Raw genomic sequence first — 24,133 nt, 5'->3', positions numbered from 1 at the left:
ACACCTGTTGAATGGTATTGCCACCGTTACAATGTTTGTGAGAGTATATTTATCATTTATCACCCTATGTTATGACCTATGTCGGTACTAAGACATAGTCAGAATTACATTCGTCTCTTTCATTGCTCTAAAGTTGGAACGAGAGCCTCTCGGTAACCTAACCTAACAAACTCAACCGAACCGATACCCAGTGAATCCGAGTGACGTTTAGAGTGATGGTTGTTTTACCCATGCAATATATGGCATGGCCAACTATGTAGATGGACGAATGACCTGTTAAAGCCGCGGGTTCACGGTGGATGCAGACCGCCTCCAACCGAAGCAACTAGAGGTCTATGGGAGAGGTCTACATATGTCCAACAGTGGACATCTTACGTACTTATCTTAGCGTACTCCGACCGGTTAGCTTTCGGTGAAGTGTACGTTGGCTAGAAATCATCACACATGTGCCTTAGTGAGATCTGTTTAGGGAGTAAGTGCATGTTAGTTTTAGTCATAGTACTAAGAATACTTGTATCATCTTCTGTACACTTATTTCTGTTTGTTCTCCAAATAAATAAATAAATCTTACGGCTAGTTTGATGATATGGCATGGCATTACACAGCATTACTTACGCATGTCTAAACTGCACGCTAGCTGCGATCGAAAGTTATTTGCAAGCGGCATTTGTCGGGTGCGTTCCGTTTCGTGTCGGATGTCGGTGTTTCTAAAGAAAATCGGTGTCGGGCAAGTGTGAATAGCTTCATATAAAATGTTTTGCCACTGGAACCTCGATCAAAATCCGGGCTCGACATCTGACAAGTGGAAACCAGCAATAAGACTGCAGTCCGCCAGTACTAGGGACGTAGAGGTAGTGCCACGACGCGAGAGTTGAAGTGAATGATGACACACAGCTACAAAAGGAACTAATTGCACAAAAAAAATAACAAAAAAGTACAGTGTATTGTTATTTTTTTGGAGTCCAAAAAAATAAAAAAAAATGGAACTGACTACAAAATTTTGACAATATTTTTCTAGGTAAGTACCGAACCTACTAGCTCGAAGTCGGTGCCTCAGCACGAGCCAGCATACATAAAAAACAGGGTGAATATACATAAAAAAAGAAGATAGAACCTCCTCCTTTTTTAAAGTCGGTTAAAAAGGAAAATTATGAATGAAATCAAAGTACTCGTAAATGTCAAAATCCTGCTGTAATTGCACGATATGTCTTTGTGTGCGTGGCTTCAGCTCTGGTGGCACTACCTATACTACTTTTAGTGGTATGTCTCGTGCATTGTGATATAGTGAAAAGAGCTGAAGTACAGTTGAACAATTGGACTTAGCTGGAGTGACCACAAATTGCGTGCAAAGTTACTCACGCGCGCATTTAAGGAGCTGGCTTGTTTCCGCGAGACTGGTTCAGGGCTGCTGTTGCCATGCGTCCAGGTTTTGTAGGATTTTATAGGAATCTAATGAATGGCTATTTATTAGATAGCTATTAGTAGGTATTAGTAGGTCACATCTCTCACCAAGCGTTGTGTAAAACTACTTGCCCGCGACTTCGCCCGCGTGGAATTCGGTTATCGCGCGCTGTTCCCTCGGGAACTGTGCATTTTCCGGGATAAAAAGTAGCCTATGTCACTCTCTGGCCCATAAACTATCTCTATGCCAAAAATCTCGTCAATCCGTCGCACCGTTTCGACGTGAAAGACGGACAAACACACACACTTTTGCATTTATAATATTAGGTAGTATGGATTTTGGAAAACAAACAGCTTTAATAATGAACTAAAAGAATTTCCTTGCTCACCCGCGACCTTATGATAGCTTATGCAAAATATGCGTGTTCAACACACACAAACAAAATATATGTGTAATAATACAAAAATATATAAAAAACATTACTGTTAACGTATTGCACATACGTATAGTTTAAACTTAGATATATGCAAGCGATCCAGATTTTCGGTAGGTTGGTCGAACTCCCGACCAACTTCCGAAGGTTCAGTTGGTAGGATACTTGGCTCATATAGCAAAGAAACGCAGGTTTAAATTCCGTCTGGCGCTCCCGAAAATCATTTTCATTGAAAAATCTTATATTTGACTAGCCGTTACCCGCGACTCCGTCCGCACAAAATTCGTTTATCGCTATCCCGCGGGAACTGTGCATTTTTCCGGATAGAAACTGTCCTATGTCCTTCTCCGGGATTCAAACTATCTGTATACCGAATTTCATCTAAATCGGTTCAGTGGTTTAGACGTGATGAAGTAACAAACAAACGAACAAACAAACCAACAAACAAACAGACTTACTAACTTTCGCATTTATAATATTAGTAGGATTATGCCGAAGTATTAATCAAAACATATATGTACTTAGATGTCATTCGCAGAATGCCATTTTGAGTATTTTCTAGACTTTGTCCTAAAGGTAACCGCTAAGCAACCGGACATCAATGTTCCGATATTTTGCGTCCTGGCAACCCTTAAGGGTATATCGGGCAAGTGTCGTAAACTAAGGGTTCTGCCGGGTCACGCTGCGATTGTGGCCAGATTGTTATGGCGCAGTTTGAAGGGCCCTGGAAACTTCATTTAAGTTGACAACCGAGTGGGACTCACGGTTTTGTACGGAGAGTCGTGAGGGATATCTATAGAGTTGTTATTCATCAATGGTTAAAATCAAACAAAACTCGTATTTTTACAAAATCCGTCATGGCCGGGAGTGTGCAACACGGGCATAATGTCTGGCCGCCGCGGCCGTATGGAAAAAATAAAAAAAATAATAAACAAATATAACTTTTTTGGTGAATATGACTTTTAATTTCGTTGTAAAGATTTGTCGTCACAGCCATGGTCTAGCGTTTTGACCTATAGCCTCTCAAGCAGAGGATCGTGGGTTAAAAATTTAGAAATTCATGTTTTATTACACTGAAATTCATTACACTGAAAAAAGGATAGCTGAACTAGTTAGGCTACTTGACGTGGTTCCCCTTGTTTACGCATATTTTTTTATGTCATTATTCTATTTTGCATAATCTGTTTACGCATAATAGTATTTATGCCGAAACTGTTTTCGCATAACAGTTTACGCAGAATTCTCTTACGTATTACCAATGTAAGCCGAATGGGCTTTACGCATAATTTGTGAATTCCGAATATTACGCACGCATAAATTACTTACGCAGAAAGTTACTTACTCCGAAGAGATCCCTTTAAGAGATAAGTTCGCCTTTGTACATCTTATTATCCTGTGTTATGTTATTTTAATGTGTTTTATGTACAATAAAGAGTTTTACAATACAATACTTTCGCATACTTTTTTTTTATTCGTCTGGATGGCAAACGACCAAGTGGGTCTTCTGGTGGTAAGAGATCGCCACCGCCCATAGAACAGGCATTGTGAAGTTTTAATTTATAATACATATAAAAAAATTGACAAATACTGTATTAACGTGTGAACCAAATTTAAACTTAATTGAATCAATAGATTTGGAGCTACTTCGCTGTGAAAGATAGATATATAGACAGGATTCAATTAATTATTCATTCGTCATTATTAAATGGAAAAGTTATTTATGAACACAAAAATAAATTGAAATTATTAATTAATTCAGGTTAAATGGTTTCACATTTTGTATCAATTCATCTTTCAAAGCAATCAGAGTTGTCTTCTAAGGTAAATAGAATCGTTACAAAAATAAACCTATTTATTTCTACGTCGCCACTTACGTGGCTGCCAGATGTCAAATGCCGCACACGCACGCATGCGCGCACGTACAATTTTTTACATTTATACTATTACTTAGTTTGGGACTAGGTCAATTGGTGTCAAGTGTCCCATGATATCTATTTATTTTTTATTTATTTACTCATAGTAAAGTTATCATCATCATCATCATCATCCCAGCCTATATACGTCCCACTGCTGGGCCCAGGCCTCCTCTCAGAACAAGAGAGCTTGGGCCATAGTTCCCACGCGGGCCCAGTGCGGATCGGGAACTTCACACGCAGCATTGAATCGCTTCGCAGGTTTGTGCAGGTTTCCTCACGATGTTTTCCTTCACCGCAAAGCTCGTGGTAAATTTCAAATGTAATTCCGCACATGAATTTGGAAAAACTCAGAGGTGCGAGCCGGGGTTTGAACCCACGACCATCTGTTTGAGAGGCGATAGGTCAAACCACTAGTAAAGTTATGTTATGAATGTATTTATTTAAGAATTAGGAAATAGAGAAAACGTTGGTCTTATTAGATCCTACTAGCCGGTTGCCCATAACTCCATCCGCTATCCCGCGGGAACTATAAAATTTTCCGGGAGAAAAACTATCCTATGTCCGTCTCCGGAACTCAAACTATCTGCATTCCGAATTTCATCTAAATCGGTTCAGCGGTTTAGACGTCGATGAGCTAACAACAAACAGACTTACAAACTTTCACGTTTATGATATTCGTGGGATATAGAATTTATATCCAGCCGCGACAGTACGTTTACTATCTTATTCAAAGGCAGCAAATGACACATCGTCAACGTAAAAGTACTGTCAGAAAAAGCAATATTTTCCGAGACACGGCATCGACAGCCGATACAGTGAGGGTCTGCAGCATTACTATTCATAAGGGGGCCAGCCACGTATACCCCCACTTTAGATTCCATTAGGACCCGCGTAGAATTCACTTTTAAACCCTTGCGGTGCCAAAAACCCGTATAAATATTTACAAGGTTAAAACCTGAGCCCGCTTCAAACAGAACTAAACTTTCCCGTACCGTGTTTACAGATAAATTTAACTTCGTCCCGGACATATTTGTTTTAATAAATAATTTCGCCCGTGTTGTACGAAAAATGGTCGGCCAAAGTGAAAAGTAACTACGTCAGGGCCTCAAAGAAAACGATTTGCGCGCCGAAATGAATTGTTGCTTTTATAAGGCCAATTATTTTTGATGTCTTATGCCTTTCTTGGCGTACAAAAATCTTACACTGTATATTATAACTCAAAGCATTAGTTTGAATGCGGGAGACGCGAACACCTACTCTTCTAGAAGACAGCCGGCCAAGAGCGTGTCGGGCCACGCGAGGGTTCCGTATATGGCACTAGATGGTCTGGCAACGTCTTGAAAATTATGGGCAACCGGTGGCAAGTGGTCAGTTGTCGTTCGTTGTATTCTAAGGGCCTTTGTTCAATTGTGGACGTCTTCCGGATAATGATGATATGGCAAGTATTCAATATTAAATTTTGATCGTCAATTACTCGTTATCTTGTAAAACTTACTAGGCTGTGATAGTTTTCTTTTAAATTCATTATATTTATATTTTAAGCCAACACGGTTTAGCTTACGGAGGATAGGGGACCTTTGCAAACGGATCTCTAAATCGAAAAATGTCCCTAGCAAACTTGTAATGTTTTTTGGTACCACACACTATGGGTTCAGACGAGAGAAAAAAAATGTCGTCGGCGTCTAAAAATAAATACATCGTGTACAATAAGGCACTAAGAGTCTTGAAAGTTTTTCGGGGGCACTGGATGGGATTCAGACCCTCATCTCCTGGCTATACGCGGCGATGGTCCTACCAACTGGACCACACAGTGTAAACGATTGGCATGAGTGAGTTGGTCGAGCCCCTTCGTCCAGTTAGTAGGACTCTTGGCTCGTTTAGTCTATAATCTTTTTCGTTTTTCAAAAATCTTAGAGTAGATATAATTTTTAAATTTTCGTGATTTTCACTCAACTAAATATTACCACAATCGTAAATTATCACGCTGACAACTAATAATAATTAAGCAAACGTCCCAGTGCTCGACACGCTTATGCCCAATAGATGACACCCCCGCTGTCATCTCTATTGCTAATGACATAAGAATAAAGATGCCAACTACTGGGACAGTGACGAACACTCGTACGTTTACCTCACCGCTACGTTTCAACCACAATACGGTGGCCACAAGTAGAGGTTAATAATAGAAGGTAAAACAAGAAAAGGTGATAAATACTCGTATTTATTGCTTAGAATAGATATCTAATGTAACCGTAAAAATGCCAAAAAAAGTAAATATCTCGTTTCCAATTTCATGTCTATTATAGTCAAACCATATCGAAAATACAAACTGAGACATGGATGCACAGAAAAACCAGAAAAAGAGACCAGCACTGGGATCGAACCCAGGTCCTCAGCAATCCGTGCTGCGTGCTATAACCCCTACACCACTGCTGGAAAAGAATCTAGACACGATTTTTCCTATGCATACATATCTCAGGTTGCTTATTTCTACTATGCTACTTAAGCAGCACGCAGCAAAGGAAAACACTCGTCTTTAAGTTCTTGATTTAACTAGCCACTGTATTTACTTCCATTATTAGCATAACTCCAATTTGATTCAGAATATTCTTGTTACATTTATCAATAGGCAAGAAACGGAAGATTTGATTGCAGAATGTCGATAACAGAAGTGACTGAAATTCTGAACAAGATAAAAGATGTGAATATTTCAAAATGATCTTTACTGTTTCACCATTCATTGATTAAACTAATGTGACAAATATCTGTGATGCCGTCTCTGTTTGTTTTGTCCGAATAGACGGAGACGACATCACATTTATCTGTCAAATAAAAAGTGGTGAGACAGGCCCTAAATCTGGTATTTAAACTGAGATTCCGGGATTTCACCACCGGACATTACCTACATTGCATGAAAAAGGTTCATACACATGTAGGTTCATACAAGATGTAGCAGTTGAAGTTTTGGGTTTTTACATTCATACAGTCGAGGAACCTGAATAAGTACCAAGGGGGCTACTACGAAATTCGAAATTCGATGTTTTTATCGTACCGTCCCTCTCACTCTCGTATTAAATAACATAAGCGTCAGCGAGACGGCAAGATACGAAGTTCGAATTTTGCACTTCATAGTACAGGCCCTGGGTGGAGCCTTTGTGCTACTAATGTAATGATGACATCCTATACATTTGCCAAAGAAATCATAGCGAAATAGTTTATGAAAAGGTTCCCCTCTTAAACATGATTCTGTTTCCTCAACTGTTTATTCCGATCCCGTAGAAATATCAGGATAAAAGGTAGCCTGTGTGATTCTTGAAATCCTATTTATTCAAATCTGTCCAGTCGTTTCAGCCTAAAAGATTAACGCAAGCAAACATTGCAACATGAAAAAGTAAAAGATGAATGTACGTGATTATGTCTTGTGCTATACTGTGTTCTTTCCTCCTCAACAGCTCTCTTATCATCTCATCCCTGAGAGCTTACTCGATTGCTACCACTCTTGACACAAATCCTGTTATAAAGGAACAAAATACTTGTTGTCGATTCTCCCCGCAATAATAAAGCGAAGTTAATCCCTCTTCCGCTCCAAGTGCGGGTGGCAACTGGGAAACTTTAAGACAATCCGCACATACAACGTTAACACAAATTATTTCCATTCACGTTATAACAAGATCATCGTTTTCCTCCATTGATGCCCTCAAGCCGACGCCTCATTATGCTCTCGACACGACACAAATTACTTTCGCCCGTCCCTGCCCTGGTATTGTTTCAAATATGATTATGTTCATACAGGAAATAAAAGAGCAAATCTACCGCAGAACTTGCTCTTTTGGGATATTACTGAGATACCGTAGAATTCATTTGTGCTAGGCGTCAAAGTTTTAAAGATAATGCGGTGCCTAACGAGTCAAAATAGAAAGAAGTAAACAAGACAATACATTTGAGGCCAGTTTTACAACTCTCAGCTGTCGTAAACATCAGGAACTTATTAGAAATTAATTCAAAAGGCTCTGAGTGATGCACAATCTTACTCTCAACAGACAGTGTGCACATATTTGTGTCACTTGATATCAGCTCAAAATTAAGTTCAAATTCAAATTCAAAAATTTCAAATTCAAATCATTTATTCAGTAAATAGGCCGCAATGGGCACTTTTACACGTCATTTTAAAACTACCAGAAAAAGACCATCATTGCCAAGAAGAATGCGCCGCAAGAAACTAAAGTAAAGTAAAGTAATTATCAAGACGTGTACCTATTTTTTGATTCCTTTTTTTGTAACATAGCATTTCTTATATCTGGGTTGGTACAGTCGAGTTCATATACTTGTGAGCAAAAATTTGATCAAAAATATCTGAACATGCTTATACAAGTTTATGAACTCGACTGTAGACCCTTATGTACGTAAAATATATAATTACTCCGCTTTGTCTCGCGGGTTTCTCCTATAGATTGGAAGTAGGTACCTATAAAAAATGTGCTAGGTCTCTAGAAACGTGGAAGTTTCGAGAAATCTTAGGTCACCTCTATAATCTTTCAAGAAATATGTTTCGCAAAATTTAAGCCTCTAGCTCCAATAGTTGTGTGTTGTCTGTCTGTCAAACACCTTACTCTTTTAAAAGTGGAGATGTCTAAACCTGCTATTTACAGCTGGGCATTTTCACAAAAAAAATTACCCGTATTTTAACCCATAGTTTTTCCTACTCAGAATCAAAAGCACAATCGATTCAGATGGTTTAAAAAAATGCCCCAATCAAAAATGACAATTTTGTGACGTTTTTTTCATACACTCGGTATGGGCGTCACAAAACTGACTCATCATCATCATGTCAGCCAAAAGACGTCCACTGCTGGACGAAGGCCTCCCTCAAGGATCTACTCAGACCGGTCTTGTGCTTTCCACATCCACAGTGGATGCGGAAAATTTGTATGGAAAAAGGTAACACGTTTTTTTTAAAACGCCCAGCTACGAGTATTTGTGTGGCAAAAACCAACATTTAATCACATCTCCCCTTGATTTTGTCATCACAATTCCGAGGTCACAATGGCATTACGGGACTTAGAGGAAAACTCGCTGAAAAAACATGGGCCCAATAAAAATAAAAAGCAGAAGGAAGCGGGGCGACGGTTTTATTTCGCTGCTATAACTAGATTCGATTCGAAGTTAGACTCGACTGGTATTGGTTTTCATTAACTCGCTTTTGTTTAAGGCGACCATAAAAAGCTTTACTGCTTTCGGATAAGGTTTCCCATGCAAGAGGTAAATGAGCGGTTGAAACGACTGGAAAAAATTTCGTGCGTTGACATTTACTTTGTAATAGAAGTTCGAGCATTCACCGTTTTTAAATTTGTCAAACAGATCAGAGCCAAGCGTGAAGTCAAAAATTGCTGCGAACATCTACACGATCATAGGAACTAGGAAACGTTCTAGTAAATGCTCGTTAAAATTTTTATTCTTTGCAATGATGTTGGACGGATACTCGGCAAAAAGCCTGAATCAAACTTAACGCCGTTTTGCTTGAATGCTCGCTGAAACGCTCCTGTTTATTTTGTGAGCTTTAGCCTGTAATGTAACATTCACTTGAAGGCTCTAAATGAGCATTCAATTAAATGCTCAAGTTTATCACCACCTATACTCTATTTATTAAACCAAGATACTAAAATGAAGTTTCATGTGTTACCTGTTTTTTTTACATCTCATAAATAGTGATGTGCCACAACCGGTATACCGGTGATTATAATCACCGAAAAGTTTCAGTACCTATGTTATACGTATAAAATGTTAAGATATGAACGGATTTGTGACGTACTAACACACGTATGGCACTTAAGACATTCTAAAAAGGTAAAATGGGTCTAATGAATTTGCTTATGAGATATTTCGACTTTTTGTAGATGTTGATGTTTAAATTTCATTTTAATTCTAAGCAAGTTCTGCCTAAAAGCTCAATGCTTATGGAAAGTAGAATATTGAATGCTTTAATTTATTATTTTCCATTAAAATATTATTTTTTACAGATTATTTGCAATAATGTCGAAAACCGAAATCAGAGAGCAGCACTATTAGTATTATGCCAGCATATTATTTTTACATTTGAAATTTCATACTGTCAATTTAGTATCTTGGTTAACTTAATCCCTATCCCTACTAATATTATAAATGCGAAAGTAACTCTGTCTGTCTGTCTGTCTGTCTGTCTGTCTGTCTGTTACACTTTCACGTCGAAACCACTAAACCGATTTTGATGAAATTTGGTATATAGGTAGTTTGAACCCCAAGGATCAACATAGGATACCTTTTATTCCGCTAGAGGGCGCCACCGCGTGATAACCTAGATCCGCGCAGACGTAGTCGCGGGCATAAGCTAGTATACTATAAAGTTACTACCTACTCGTTGTACATGAATTGCCATCACATCATGCTACGAGATACCAAAAAGTACGGTCAACAAAAAATGGACTTAAAAATTTATTTTTCATAAAACTTTTCATTTTACAAGCTTGCAATATATTATATATGTATGTGTGTATGTCAAATGACATGTGGTAGGTATGGTCAAATCTTGAAAGTGTAATTGACCCACTTAGAGTGGTCGGATTGACTTGAAATCTGGTACGAAAGTGTAGTTTGGATGACAATGCAAGTACAGCCTACAAAAAAGCTTGTAATATTAAAAATGATGTTTTACAAAAACTTATTTGAACCACGGTTAATTGCTTTCCTCCGTAGGTATACGTCAACAGTACAGTAGAAAATCTCTACTGCATCCTTATTTCTACCAAAATGTCATTAATTCTTTAATCAACGTACATACATAGATCAAGCCCGCACGATATTGCACTCACAGGAACATGTTGCATTTAATTTCGAAAATAACCTCTTAATTAAAGTTTGCTTCGTGCCAGAGGAGCTCTATTTCGTTGCATTCCCTTTCATTTTAAAAATTGCTCCAAAAATGTAAATTTTATCCTTTGATGTTAAATCCTATGAACTACCACGACTATCACTACAGTTCCCTCTCTTAAAACGATTATTGAGCATTTCTAATAAATTATGTACGTTTCATTTTGCGATTTCATCGAGAAACAAAATATGACAAACAAAAATTATGACAAATATTACGTACCTACATTATAACGTGATTATAACCTTGAAAAATTATACAACCAAATACGCACCCGTACACGGAATTATCCAATACTAGCTACGTGGGATCTCCGGCGATATAACCTGTATGAGTATTTGAAATAAAATGATGATGAACTAGGTACATAGGTATTAAATATAATGACCCGGATAACTCACGTCTTAAATCGAGTTTAGCTCGACATGTTTCGGGTAGTCGCGCGAGCAGAGCGGCGGCGCGCAGTGCGCGTGTTGCAGCAGCCGCTGAGTCGCGTTGCTCCGAAGACGAAGGGCTACGGATTAGCCCGAAACATGTCGAGCTAAACTCGATTTAAGACGTGAGTTATCCGGGTCATTATATTTAATATGAGTGAGTCTCACGGTAGTTTCATGTTCAAAATAGGTACATAGGTACTTAATTTTTTAATAATTTATTTCAGTCCCTGCTTACATTCTTCCATGATTATATGGAGCCATACTAATATTATAAATGCGAAAGTGTGTGTGTTTGTCCGTCTATCACGTCGAAACAGAGCGACGGATCGACGTGATTTTTGGTATAGAGATAGTTTATGGCTCAGAGAGAGACATAGGCTACTTTTTATCCCGGAAAAATGCACAGTTACCGAGGGAACACCGCGCGATAACCGAATTCCACGCGGGCGAAGCCGCGGGCAAAAGCTAGTATTATTATAAAGGCTGAATCTAAAAACCATACCGTGAAAACGTACCTGTTATCCCATTCCTTTTCTACATACGTTGTAGTTGTAGTTGTTATAGTTCGGATACTTTTTCAAACCCAAGCTGGAGTTTAAATTACTACATCGCTGGCTTCAGAATACAGAATGGGTATAGATCCGAAGTTAAGCAAAACAAGAAGTATTCTTCTTATAAGTTCGAGGATTCTTCGTAAACCGCGACCCGGGAACTTTTCCCTAAAACCACTAGTCAGGAAACAAACTCTACTTTTTTTGATGAATCGGCGTATTGGATGGGAGTATTCACGTGAACACGTTTTTGTCAAAACTCTTATATCTTTAGACGAGTAATTCTTGTGTATTTATTTATTTACTAGTGTTTACCAGCAGTTTCAAACCCCGGCTCGCACCTCTGAGTTTTTCGAAATTCATGTGCGGAATTAAATTTGAAATTTACCACGAGCATTGCGGTGAAGGAAAATCGTGAGGAAACCTGCACAAACTGCGAAGCAATTCAATGGTGCGTGTGAATTCCCAATCCGCAAACTGTGACCCAAGCCCTCTTGTTCTGAGAGGAGCCTGTGCCAGCAGTGGACGTATATAGGCTGGATGACCAGCAGCTTCGCGTGCGTAAACCATTATAAAACCAGCAGTTGTATCGAAATTCCGAGGTTTACTAAAATTCCCGTGGGAATTCCCAAAAATTACATTGTGGATTTCATTAACAGAGTATACTAGTGCTGGTTCCCTGCCCGCGGCTTCGCCCCTGGTATAGTTTTTTTTTCTAAATCTTTATACTAACCTTCTGCTGACAATAGCAAACACAACAAAAAAGAACTAGCGAAATCGGTCCAGCCGTTCACGCGTGTTGCCGTTGCCGTGACCAAGGGAAATAGTGAATTATTTTTTATATATTAATAAAAAAAGATTAAATACCCGCACCCAATTTCATGTCTCTGACCTTGGTTGAATGCTTCTGTTGGAAACTTTAACCAGGTAATCTGTCCAGCTCGTTGGTCGACGTCCTACGCTGCGCTTGCCGATCTTCGGTCTCCATTCGAGAACTTTTCGGCCCCAACGGCCATCTGTTCTCCATGCCTGACCGCCACTTCAATGAGCTGATTCGCTTGGCTATATCGGTGACCCTCGTTCTTCTACGTACGGAAGAGATGAGTCCTATGTAAAACCGGGCACAGGACTCACTTCGGTCTTGATCTGCTGATTTAAAAGAAGTTTATCCTTATTCTTAGAAGTTACCAAGTTGTTACAAGTTGCATTTTGTTTTGTCTGTGTATGTTATGAGGGCAAACGCATGTTTAGTTAACATAAGCTCAGCAATCGCTCATGAATAAATAGAATAACAAATGTTTTTATCTCGACAGCGTGCTAAATAAATATTAGCATTCTCGAAAACAAAACTCCTAGAACCAATAAACTCAAAACAAATATTGCAAATTGATAAAAAGATCTGCTTAAAGCTCTCGCCTGGCCCTACTACGAAGTGCAAATTCGAACTACGTGTCTTGCCATCCCGCTGACGATATATTATTTAATACGAGAGTAAGAGGGATGATACGATACGAACTTCAATTTCCGAATTTCGTAGTACCTCTCCTGACTTCTCAAGGGTACCAAGTAACGACTTATCGGAATTAAGGTTGGCCACTTGTTATCATACAGATTGATTTGCGGGGGAAATATGTGGAAAATTGAAGCGGCTTGCGGTCAATTTGCGTTGATTTCTCCATCCAGCCCGGAGCGTGCGCGCAGGCTGAATCCAAATGAGGCAGGGTCCGGCCTAGTTCGCGCGGGTGGCTTGAAACATAGTGCCACTACTTCAGTCGAGTTCATAAACTTGTGAGCAAAAATTTGAGATTGTTTTTTTTAAATCTTTTTGTATTTTTATTTCTATTCCAAATTTTTTTACTTTTACGGTCATCCCGTAAAACCCATATCGAAAATACAAACTGAAATATAGATGCACAGAAAAACCAGAAAAATAAGACCAGCGCTGGAAATCGAACCCAGCTGGCCGCTGGTCTTATTTTTCTGGTTTTTCTGTGCATCTATATTTCAGTTTGTATTTTAATTTGAAAGTATAGTTTATTTATGTAAAACCTGATGCTTCGCACAGCCTTCGTACAATGCAAGTACAAAAATTATCAAACATTGGCGCCAAACTTATAACATCTCTCTATCTCTCTATCATCGTCTATTTGCGTTAAGGGTTAAAAAATGTTACGACCCTGAAAACTGACAGATAACTCACAGCCTGCCTAGATCAAAAATCAAAATGGCAAGTAGGCGACAAAGTGTTCTTTTACGTCACTTTTTTGTATTACCAGCGCTTTCAGAAAGACCATCATATGCCAAGAAGAATGCGCCGCAAGAAACTTAATAGAAAGTCTTTTTTTTTTTCAAAACATAAAACGAAATATAAAAATGAAATTTGACAGACGTTGATATAACTTATGGGAAGTAATGTTCCACTAAAATCAATGCTAACATATTTTATTACAATAACTATATATCAATATCCAGTGGCACTCCACCCCGGAACTTGCTTTTTGACATTTATATTCCCCGGGAAGCCTGGCGAGGGCTCGATGGGTTTTTATCAGGCACAATGCCGCCTTCGGATTGCCTTTTAAACCTCAAAGGCCATTTGAAGTTATAATAGTTCTCTGCCCAGTTTACTTAGGCTAAGTAGGTTGTTTTATGGGTTTCTTATGTTGGTAATAAAATAATGGAGGTACGCTCTTTGTGTTTTGTAAGCTCTGAAATTTATTTGATGTTTATATGATTTTTATTATTTGGTTAACTAGATGGTTACAGATCTAGTGATTTTTTACTATCGTATTTTGTCGGATACGGTCGTATTTATCTCTCTGTCTCAAATAGCTTCAGTAAACTTCAGTAAGTTAGTTGAGAAAGCAAGATAATTACGAACTGTTCCGACAAAATACGATGACAAAACATTATTCAATACATCTGTACGTATAGTTAAGGTACTAAGGTACTTACGTAAACAGAGGCGTCTTTAAGACCTATAGTGCAGGTGTGCGTTGCACACGGCGCAGCGGTGTTAGGGGCGCCGGCCGCGGCCCTTTGTACCTATTCCATTTTGACCACGCGCGCCATAGATGGCGCTAAACTAATAATTGCACACGGGCGCTACATGACATGGGCTAAAGACGCCGCTGTACGTAAATTATGTAATTACCTAATAAATTAATATAGGTACCTAATATTAGTTTTAGGAGTCTTTTGTATTTTTTATTTCAACTGAAAATTTTGTTACTTTACTTAATAATTATAGATTAAAAAATAAATAAAAATAAAACCTACTAATTACTGAAAGTAGCCCCTCTTATGCAAGGTCCCGAAGATACTGACAGCATTTCCTCTTCGAATAGCTATTCTTTGTCCGAGGAAGCTGCCAGCTCTTCGTTCCCCTATGACGTCTAGATACTAACCTTTTGATATTTATATATTACTATAATTTACTATCTTCCTCAGAACTGAAAAGCGAATCAGTGGACAGTGCCAACACATCTACCGGCAGTTCTCAAGAAGAAGAGCCGAAGGAGGCCTGGATGCGGGCGCCGGGCGGCGTGGCCGTCCGGAGTGGGGAGGACGCCTTGCTGACGTGCGTGGTGCTGGGAGCGAGGGGGAAGCCCGTGCTGTGGCGGAGGGCCAGGGACCTCCAGCTGCTGACCGCCGGGGGCGTGAGGGTCACCAGAGACGACAGGGTCAAAGTGCTGCATGATGACTGTGAGTATTCTTCCTCAATTTAGATAATTTATTGATTCTAGAAGTGTAATTGTTAAATCAGTGGAACATCACATGAATTATTTATCAATGCGCCGTCAATCTAATATTGTATTGCACACAATGAAAATTACAGTTAACCTGTGCTAAAAAATAAAATGAACCCTGAACATATTTAAAAAAAAGCCGTGGTGACCTAATGGTTTGACCTATCGCCTTTGAAACAAAGGATCGTGGGTTCAAACCCCGGCTCGCACCTCTGAGTTTTTCGAAATTCATGTGCGGAATAACATTTGAAATTTACCACGAGCTTTACGGTGAAGGAAAACATCCGGAGGAACCTGCACAAACCTGTGTGAAGTTCCCAATCCGCACTGGGCCCGCGTGAGAACTACGGCCCAAGACCTCTCATTGTGAGAGGAGCCCTGTGCCCAGCAGTGGGACATATATAGGCTGGGAAGATGATGATACTTTTGAACAGTTGTAGAACAAAAGTAGCTCAGTTATATGAGTGTAAATCGAACCTTGCAATTAAAGCCCCGTGTTCAGACACGCTATATAGGTACTGGGACGTGCAGTACGGGTTGACAGCCAGTAATACTGCAGGGCTACTACGAAACTCGAAACTCGAAGTTCGTATAGTACCGTCCCTCTCGCTCTCGTATTAAATAGTATAAGTGTTCAGAGGGACCGCACGACACGAACTTCGAGTTTCGAGTTTCGTAGTAGCCCTGCTGCCTACCCTACTGATGATGGAGGCGGGCGCACGCGGGGGCAGCTGTTAGCGCTACCTGCCCTCAATGCACGCCAATACCTGTATTCATGTCGGCGGCCGATCGTAAAATCCACCAGATCACGGAATTCCCCATTGGCGCCATTTCATGATAAGCCTAAAAGTAGGCCAGGCAAATCACGATGTGCCTGAGAAACAATACGGCAGGTCGATTAGAGCAACGCATTCGTTGATATTCCTAGCTCTATACCGGGCACATCGAGATATGCAGAAAAAAAGAAAAATTTAGGTACGACGAGCGAAGCGAGAAGTGGTTAGTACGAATTGTGAGCATAACGCACGAGCCGAGCGAGCGAAGCGAGCTAGCCGCGGCAGCGGCCGGCGAAGTACCAGAACCGACATGGCGGCGTTTCATGATATGCCTAGGAATTTCATGATCTGCCTAAACGTCACTAGGTAAATCGTTAAACGGTGAGTTCTGAACGATATGGCGGATGTCTCTTAGCCAATTCATGAAATGGCACCATTTCACGATATGCGTAGGAATTTCGTGATCTGGCGGATTTTACGATCGGCCGCCGACATTCATACTGATGGCGAGTTCTATTAAATACCTACACGCTGGTAACACTGCACAGTTGACTTGTTATGAGTGTAGAAATCAATGAATATCGACTGTAGATATTTGTCTTATCGGGTTAGAATTACATAAGATGATGATGGGATGTCGTAAGAGGCGACAAAGGATATAGGTTAAGGTATACCGTAGGCGACAGGCTAGCAACCTGTCACTATTAAACCTATTTGTCAAACTTTAAATCTAAAATTGCTAAAAGTGGCGCCGAAGCGGTAACGTTTTGCGTGTGCTCTGCCTACCTCATTTGGAAATACAGGCGTTATGTTTGTATGTGTAGATATTTGTCACGTTAGCACTCAACACTCTCACAAGTAAATACTACCATGACAATCAACAACTTTTTGACATTTGAAACGTTTACCATTCTTTGAGCACCTGGAGTGTATAGCGAGAGCGAGTTCTGCTGTACTTATGTTCGATAGATTTGTTTTTCTAATGTTCACAATTTCCTTCGCAGCTGAAGAGCCCCTCCAAGGGCCGGGCATCGCGAAGGGCGGCGACGTGTGGGCGCTTGTCATCAAACAGGTTAAGGCGTCCGACGCGGGGCTGTACATGTGCGAACTGAACACGGAGCCTCCGGTCAGGAGCTTCCACAGGCTCACTGGTAAGAACGACGAATACCGGGCGATTCTTTAGACGTAGAACCAACCCTAAAGCTTTGGTTTCCTAGGATCAGCGGTGTCGTCATATATCCGTGAATGACGTCACTAGAACGTTGTCTATGTACCTAAAACAAATGGTGCGGTTTCCTAAAGAGCGGTGTCAACACAACGTAGACAACGTTCTAGTGACGTCATTCGCCGCTTAATTACGGCCGCTATATGACCGCACCGCTGGTCCTAGGAAACCAAAACTTAAGTAACTCAGTTGATTATGAACAAGCCTTTCAATGAACTGAAACAATTATTTTGGTCACCGGCGATCTTATGATAGCTACGTTTATGCAAGAAATGTGTGTACATGCAGTTCCTCTACCGCTACACTGTAAGAACACACACAAATACACAAGCCCTATCAAAACCACCACACTACACTGACGCGTTTCGAACTCAACCAGAGCTTAGAGCAACACAACCGTTCACCATGCTACCAGATGTTAGACTAGCTTGACTAACATTTCGTAGAAGGCCAATAGAATGAGAATTTTTCGAAGAATTCATTTCCAGCAAGCTGAAACATTTCATTACCTATACCTTTGTTTGGTCCTAAATGCGTTTAATCCGGATTTGCCCCATTCTAGGAGGGTGCATAACTTTTGATTTCGGGTCTACCACTGCACCGAATTTGAAGTTTTAAATGCTCATTGAATTGAATATTGAATAGAATTACGTTTCCGGCGGAAGTACCGTTTTTGTGCTACAAGCAAAAAAACTGAAAAGAGAAAAAGTATCGTGGTTATTTGGCTCCCAAAAAGTTATGCACACCTCCTGGAGTGGGTCGCAATCGGATTACACGCATTTAAGACCAAACGAAGGTATTAAAATTATTTCCAGCTCAGTGGAAATTAATTCCTGAAAACGCTTTCGAAGAATCTTATTTGATTAGCCTATAGTGAGAATTAGTGAGATTTTTTAGTATTCTTTTGTTATTTTTTTTGGCGTGTGAAATGCGGGCTAGTAACACTCCAGTAATATTTATTAAAAAACAAGGATGTGAATTTAATAAAATGAAAAAAAATATCGGGCGGTGAAGGAAAACATCGTGAGGAACTTGCACAAACCTGAGAGGTAATTCAATGGTGTAAAGATCAAAATCCGCGCTGGGCTCGCATGGGCCCAACAACCCAAAACCTCTTAGACTGAGATAGAGATGGATGGTCTAATACTATATGGAACCATAAAGTCAAAGTGGTTCTATAGAAACTAACTAATTTCCAACGCCTTCGACACAAAACTTTGGGTGTTCGGTAGAAGAATAACTTTACGAGAGGAGCCGTTTAGTGCTAACAGCATTAAGGAATTAAAGTAGTTGTGTCTTCCCGACAAACATACTTAGCTGAAACTTTGCAACTTTACCAGGCAGAGTTCAAAAGTTTAGTTCCTTCAAGTTAAATTCAATTAGAACCACTTTAAATGCGTAAAACGGTACGTTTTCATACATAAGTAAGCCCTGGATAAAATTAGGTACTTGGATCAGTTTTGAATCTGGAATAGATACGAGTACTTAGTAAAAAAGAGATTTGGTATTCTAAAATTTCACGCCAAATAAAAATAAACAAAAACAAAAAAAACTAGATGCCAATATTATGCTACCCTGTGCCCTATCACTACAGAGCATTATATTGGCATCTAGCTTTTGTTTATTTTTATTTGGCGTACAATTTTAGAATACCAAAGCACAGGTCCTGATGTTGACGATAATTATATAAGGATACGTCGTTACTACAGAAAAATCAAGTTTGGGGACAAATTAATGAAACCCCAATCTTTCTACCTCTTATCTCTGTATACTCGTACCTTCATTCTACACCGTTTGACAGAAGGGAAATAGCGAACGCGATGTTTAATGACCTAATGTTCTTATACCCACTTTTGTATCACTTTTTCTTCTTCGTCGTCACGCTCTTGGCAAAGTTGTCGTGGTCTTCACATCATGGGTGGTAACAAGCTTCACAATCCACCGCCATTCCTCCCGCATTGCAGCCCTTCTCTAACATTCGTAGGCTTGTATCACTCAGACAAAGCCAAATTTCTACATCTATCGTTAAATCAGCTCTATCAAGTTGCCTTCTTCAGTTTACATAAACCCGTTCTCTTTCAGTAATATCCAGAGGCCTGACACCTCCAGAAAACACAAACGTAACTGACAGTTACTCCGCGAACGTGCCAACTTTATCACCTATGGCGTTAGCTCACAACTACACGGATTGCTGCTTGGCTGCCAACGTCACCAAGGCTTGTCTCGGCTTCTGCAGCATCCAGACCATCTTGGAAGGCACTGGCCAGGACCCAGAAACCTGCCAGCCTGACTTCCCGTCTATTGTTAAGTAAGTTAAAGATAAAATCACTAGTTTTGATGAGAAAGATGATTGGTAAAATGTGGCAATGAGATAATATAATAAATAAATAAATATAAGGTCAGAGAACTATAGTGGCAGTGGAGCCATTATTACTCAAGCTTGTAAAAAATATCTGAGTTTCATGTTGACTAAAACAAATCAAAATTCAAATAGATTTGCAATTACTGCGGCATAGTATACTGTTTTGTGGCATTACTAAAAATACGAAGAAAATGTAAAGAATTCGCCTAATTCAACATGACGATTAATGATTGAGACGTTAATACAAAAGGGTTATTTGCGGCCCATTTAATTAAAACAAATCTCACATGGTCCGAGATCGGCAAACGCAGCGAAGGGCGTCCACCAACGAGACGGACAGATAACCTGGTTAAAGCCGCGGGTTCATGGCAGATGCAGGTTACTTCCAACCGAAGCAACTGAAGGTCTATGGGGGAAGCCTATGTCCAACAGTTGACGTCCTACGGCTGATATGATGATGATGAAATCACGAGTCCATCGAACGAAAAATATTATTATATCATCAAAGCCTTTATGGGTGAAGGTTAGTCCTCTATAAGTCCCCCTCTCCCAGGTGCATGGCAGACGGACGGAACCACGTCCCTTGCTGTGTCCAGGAGCGCGTCCCGGACATCTGCCAAGACGTCTGCCGTGGCGAATTCACCCCCGTCACCGACAACATCAAGACACATTACTCCTGCGCCGCTTATATGGAGAAAACTTTAGCCTGCATCGTTGAAGGCATTGGTAAGATACTAATTGTAAATTCTCATGGAGCTTTGTGTAAGTAAGAAAGTAATTCTTTATTCGCCAGAATGCGTAAAACGTTTAGGTTTTCAGTAATTTGAAAGTGATTGATGAGAAGCCACTTGTGTGCCCTAATACGCTTTTTCAACATTCATAGGTGAACGCTATAGAACTATGAATGATGAAAAAGCGTATCATACTAAAAACGAATGAATTCAATTGAATTCAGTTGTATTTATACCATACTGTAAAGAATTTGCGATCAAAATTTTTGTGTAATCTAATGTGATTGATTGCAATCTATTAAAAATCCGCATTCAATTATTATTCATCATTCAAATTTTACATGAAACTCTGAATTCAGAAACGCCATTACGGGAAAGTAACAATTGTGGCATGATTTTGAATGTCTTTAGCATTTGCCATGAAAGTTAATTTTCATCATATCCATATAAATCATTTTCAGAACTTCTCCCAAGTCCACCAGAAGACGTGGAAGTGGAAACACTCAGCGAAAAACAGTTGAATGTAACGTGGAACCCTCCAGTAGAAAACACAGACACTGTCACGGAATATATCGTCAACGTAACAGCGCTTCGGTCCTTCGATGCCCACCTCATCGATCCTTCAGAAAGCTCTATTAGAAACAGTACCATAAAGATGAGCCAACCCGTAACGCATAAGGTTCCAGCTAACAAAACCTTCTTGGTACTTAATGATTTGCTGCCGTTCACGATGTATGAGATCACGGTTACGTCCTACAATATGCATGGGTCCAGTCTGCCTACATATGCTGTTAGGTAAGTTGATTTGTTTACATACAGAAGCCAACATATTTCACTGGGATTGCATTTAGTAAAGTAAATGTTCCAGTGCTTGACATCTATATGACGTCATATAGATGACACCCTGCTGTCACCACTGTTACTAATGACAGAAAATTAAAAATGGCAACTACCGAAACAGTGACCAACACCCGAACGTTTAGCGTAAAATTTTCTCCTCGCAGAATCAATGTCTTTACCTTAAAAGCTCATTTTATTTGAGTTCAATCTATTTTCCCAACAGGTCATTAACCCTGACTCCAGGCAAGATGAAGACGACAGAAGTAGCTGCGGCCCCGAAATTACCAGACGTGCGTGCGTGCTGTGTCAACGCTGGCGTCAACCACTTCGGATGCGTCGACAAACTGTGTGACCCCACCAAGACCTTCGAGATCGGGGTAAGGAGGTATCATGGTGTAGTTTGTGTGTCATCAACTTAAGATGAAACTTAAAGAAAACAGAAATCAAAAGGCAAAGAAATAACAGCCATTAATAATCGAAGGGTTGCTTATTTTTTTATAAAATCTACCCATTGTGCAAAGTTGCCGATCTGAGATATAAAAGAATGAAAACTTTCAGTTTCAGAGTAATATATATCGCAAAATAAAAATAAAACTCTATAAGCTTCCCAATAAGTACTTTTTAACCGACCTCAAAAAAGGAGGAGGTTCTACGTTCCAATGTTTTTATTTTTACATTCTTTTATTTAGTTTCACCACTTTCACCGGTTCCGTTGTCTGCCTTTCTGTCTGGAGTCAAATCTTGTTAAATTCAACCAACTTTCAGTAGTTGGATTGACTTGAAATTTGGTATACTTATGTAAATTGCGTGACAATACAATAATATAGTAGTGACATTCTGGTAGTCCGGCCAGGATCGTCACCGCAGGACGGAACTCTTCAACGGTTATTGGCATCGACTTGAAATTTGGTATGCAAATGAAGTTTGGATGACAATACAAGTACAGTCAACAAAAGTTCAGTCAGCAAATAAAAGCTTGTATTAAAAATGAAATTGTAACCAAAAACTTATTTTATAAAGACTAGTCTGTCATTACATTTTGTTTTCTTTAAGTTTCCATCTTATACCATTATATTCATTGCGAATGTCTGTCATTTTTCATGTCATTCATGAGTATCAACGATTTTATTACATCATCATAGTTAATTTATACATAAAATATATCTTGGACCAATTCTTTAGTGCAATTTGGAACGCCACATTAAAAGTTTAATTCCTCGTCACTACAATATTTCTATAAGATTTGCAAAATCATCAACAACATCTATTCATTGAGCGCTACTCACCCCTAACATCCATCCACGCCCATCTGTGTCTAATGCACCCTCGTTGTCCCCCATCTAATCCTCAGCTGCAGGTGACAGATCTGATGATCTGCGCCCCCTGGGCCGGAGTCACCTTCGGCTGCCTCGCCAACGGGATGGACCACTCGCCGTGCTGCCGATCCCGGGGGCTCCCGGAGTCTTGTCTACCGCTGTGCAGCGGAAATGTTACGAATCTGGATTTCAATCATTTCAAGTAAGTATTAAAAGGACATGGTTTAAATTAGCCCTTTATAAATTATATATCCAGTGCATAAAGTAAAGGCTCAGTTTCATTGGTCGATAACTCGCACGACAACTCACTCGACATACAGCGTGCGGTGATTCCCCGCAGACTGAATTAAAAAGCGACAAGTGAAACCAGAACTCAGACGCTATGGATGCATTTTGGAAATATCCCGTACCCAACATGTGGACCCTATCAACCAATGAAAACGGTTCCCCGAACGCGGGCCCCATAGTTATGGAAATCTTCCGTCTCCCGTATGCGGACCCTATCGACCAATGAAAATGAGCCTTGATGAACACAAAATAGAAAGAAAGAAACGTGAAAATAAAATGATTTATTTTAAACCATAAACATTTATTGAGCATTTTATCACGGCCAGAAGTGCGAAGAATTTTACACAATGACAACTATTTGTCTCCGTTACTCGCTGTGACAGTGTTTTAGCTGAAATAATTGTCTGGCGTTGTCTTCAAATTTCAATTCATTTGTAATCTACCATTAATGTCTATATCTGTCATTATATCTAAATAAATATGTTCTACATAATTATACCCTTTATTTTTTTAAAAGCAAAGCATCATTGACGTTTTTTATCAGGCAGCCTCTGGAATTACCTCTTAGCGGAGGTATATGGGAGACTGCTGTTAAGAAAACTAAAATTCAGATTACAGCATCTGCAACTTTTCCAGGTGTCTCCGCTACATTTCCTCCTACACCAACTGCTTGCTGCAAGGCTACGGAGTCCTCCCAGGCCCTCCTACTCGCCTTCACCTCACTAATATCGACACAGACTATGCTGTGGTCCACTGGGCCCCGCCCGCGGCTTTGCCGGACACCGTTCAGCACTACAACCTTCACTACAAGTCAATGCAAGTTGGAGATGACTACAGAGTGCTGGAGAAGGTCAGCTCTTCCACAAATATAATTTTTCGTAACTAATCAGTCATTGTATCATATAAATAAACGAAATTTTCACCTGCTTTAAAATCGTTAGAAGTTTAATATTTACTAAACTCATTAAAACTTTTGAAATCAAAGTGACTCTTTAGTTAAAAAATTAAGGCAATTTAAGATGTTTAATTTTAGCAAGGTTTGCATCCTACGTATTTATAATTACTATTACATTTTGCCTCAAATCAGCTGCAGCATATTGTTCCATTTCCCCAGAATAACATTTCGTGCAATTTCGGAAAACAATATCTGCGACTTTGTGATGTCTACTTATCCACATTTTTTAAATAATTTTTGTTTAACAT

At 39.7% G+C, this 24,133-nt stretch overlaps 1 protein-coding gene across 1 annotated transcript in view; it reads left to right on the top strand.

The window, feature by feature from the left end:
• The window catches only part of LOC141441174 (Ig-like and fibronectin type-III domain-containing protein 2), a 236,994-nt gene that overhangs the window by 212,711 nt on the left and 150 nt on the right, over positions 1-24,133 (top strand). The window contains exons 5-12 of the mRNA XM_074105852.1: positions 15,094-15,348; positions 17,173-17,319; positions 19,476-19,701; positions 20,309-20,481; positions 20,948-21,281; positions 21,550-21,703; positions 22,678-22,844; positions 23,567-23,780. Of these exons, the coding sequence (XP_073961953.1) occupies positions 15,094-15,348; positions 17,173-17,319; positions 19,476-19,701; positions 20,309-20,481; positions 20,948-21,281; positions 21,550-21,703; positions 22,678-22,844; positions 23,567-23,780 (1,670 nt within the window). The remainder of the gene's footprint in view (positions 1-15,093; positions 15,349-17,172; positions 17,320-19,475; positions 19,702-20,308; positions 20,482-20,947; positions 21,282-21,549; positions 21,704-22,677; positions 22,845-23,566; positions 23,781-24,133) is intronic.

This window comes from Choristoneura fumiferana, chromosome 23 (assembly GCF_025370935.1).
Source record: "Choristoneura fumiferana chromosome 23, NRCan_CFum_1, whole genome shotgun sequence".
In the NCBI taxonomy this organism is placed as follows: Eukaryota; Metazoa; Arthropoda; class Insecta; order Lepidoptera; family Tortricidae; genus Choristoneura; species Choristoneura fumiferana.
The sequence above is the reverse complement of the archived record's forward strand: the minus strand, read 5'-3'. Positions and strand labels throughout refer to the sequence as shown.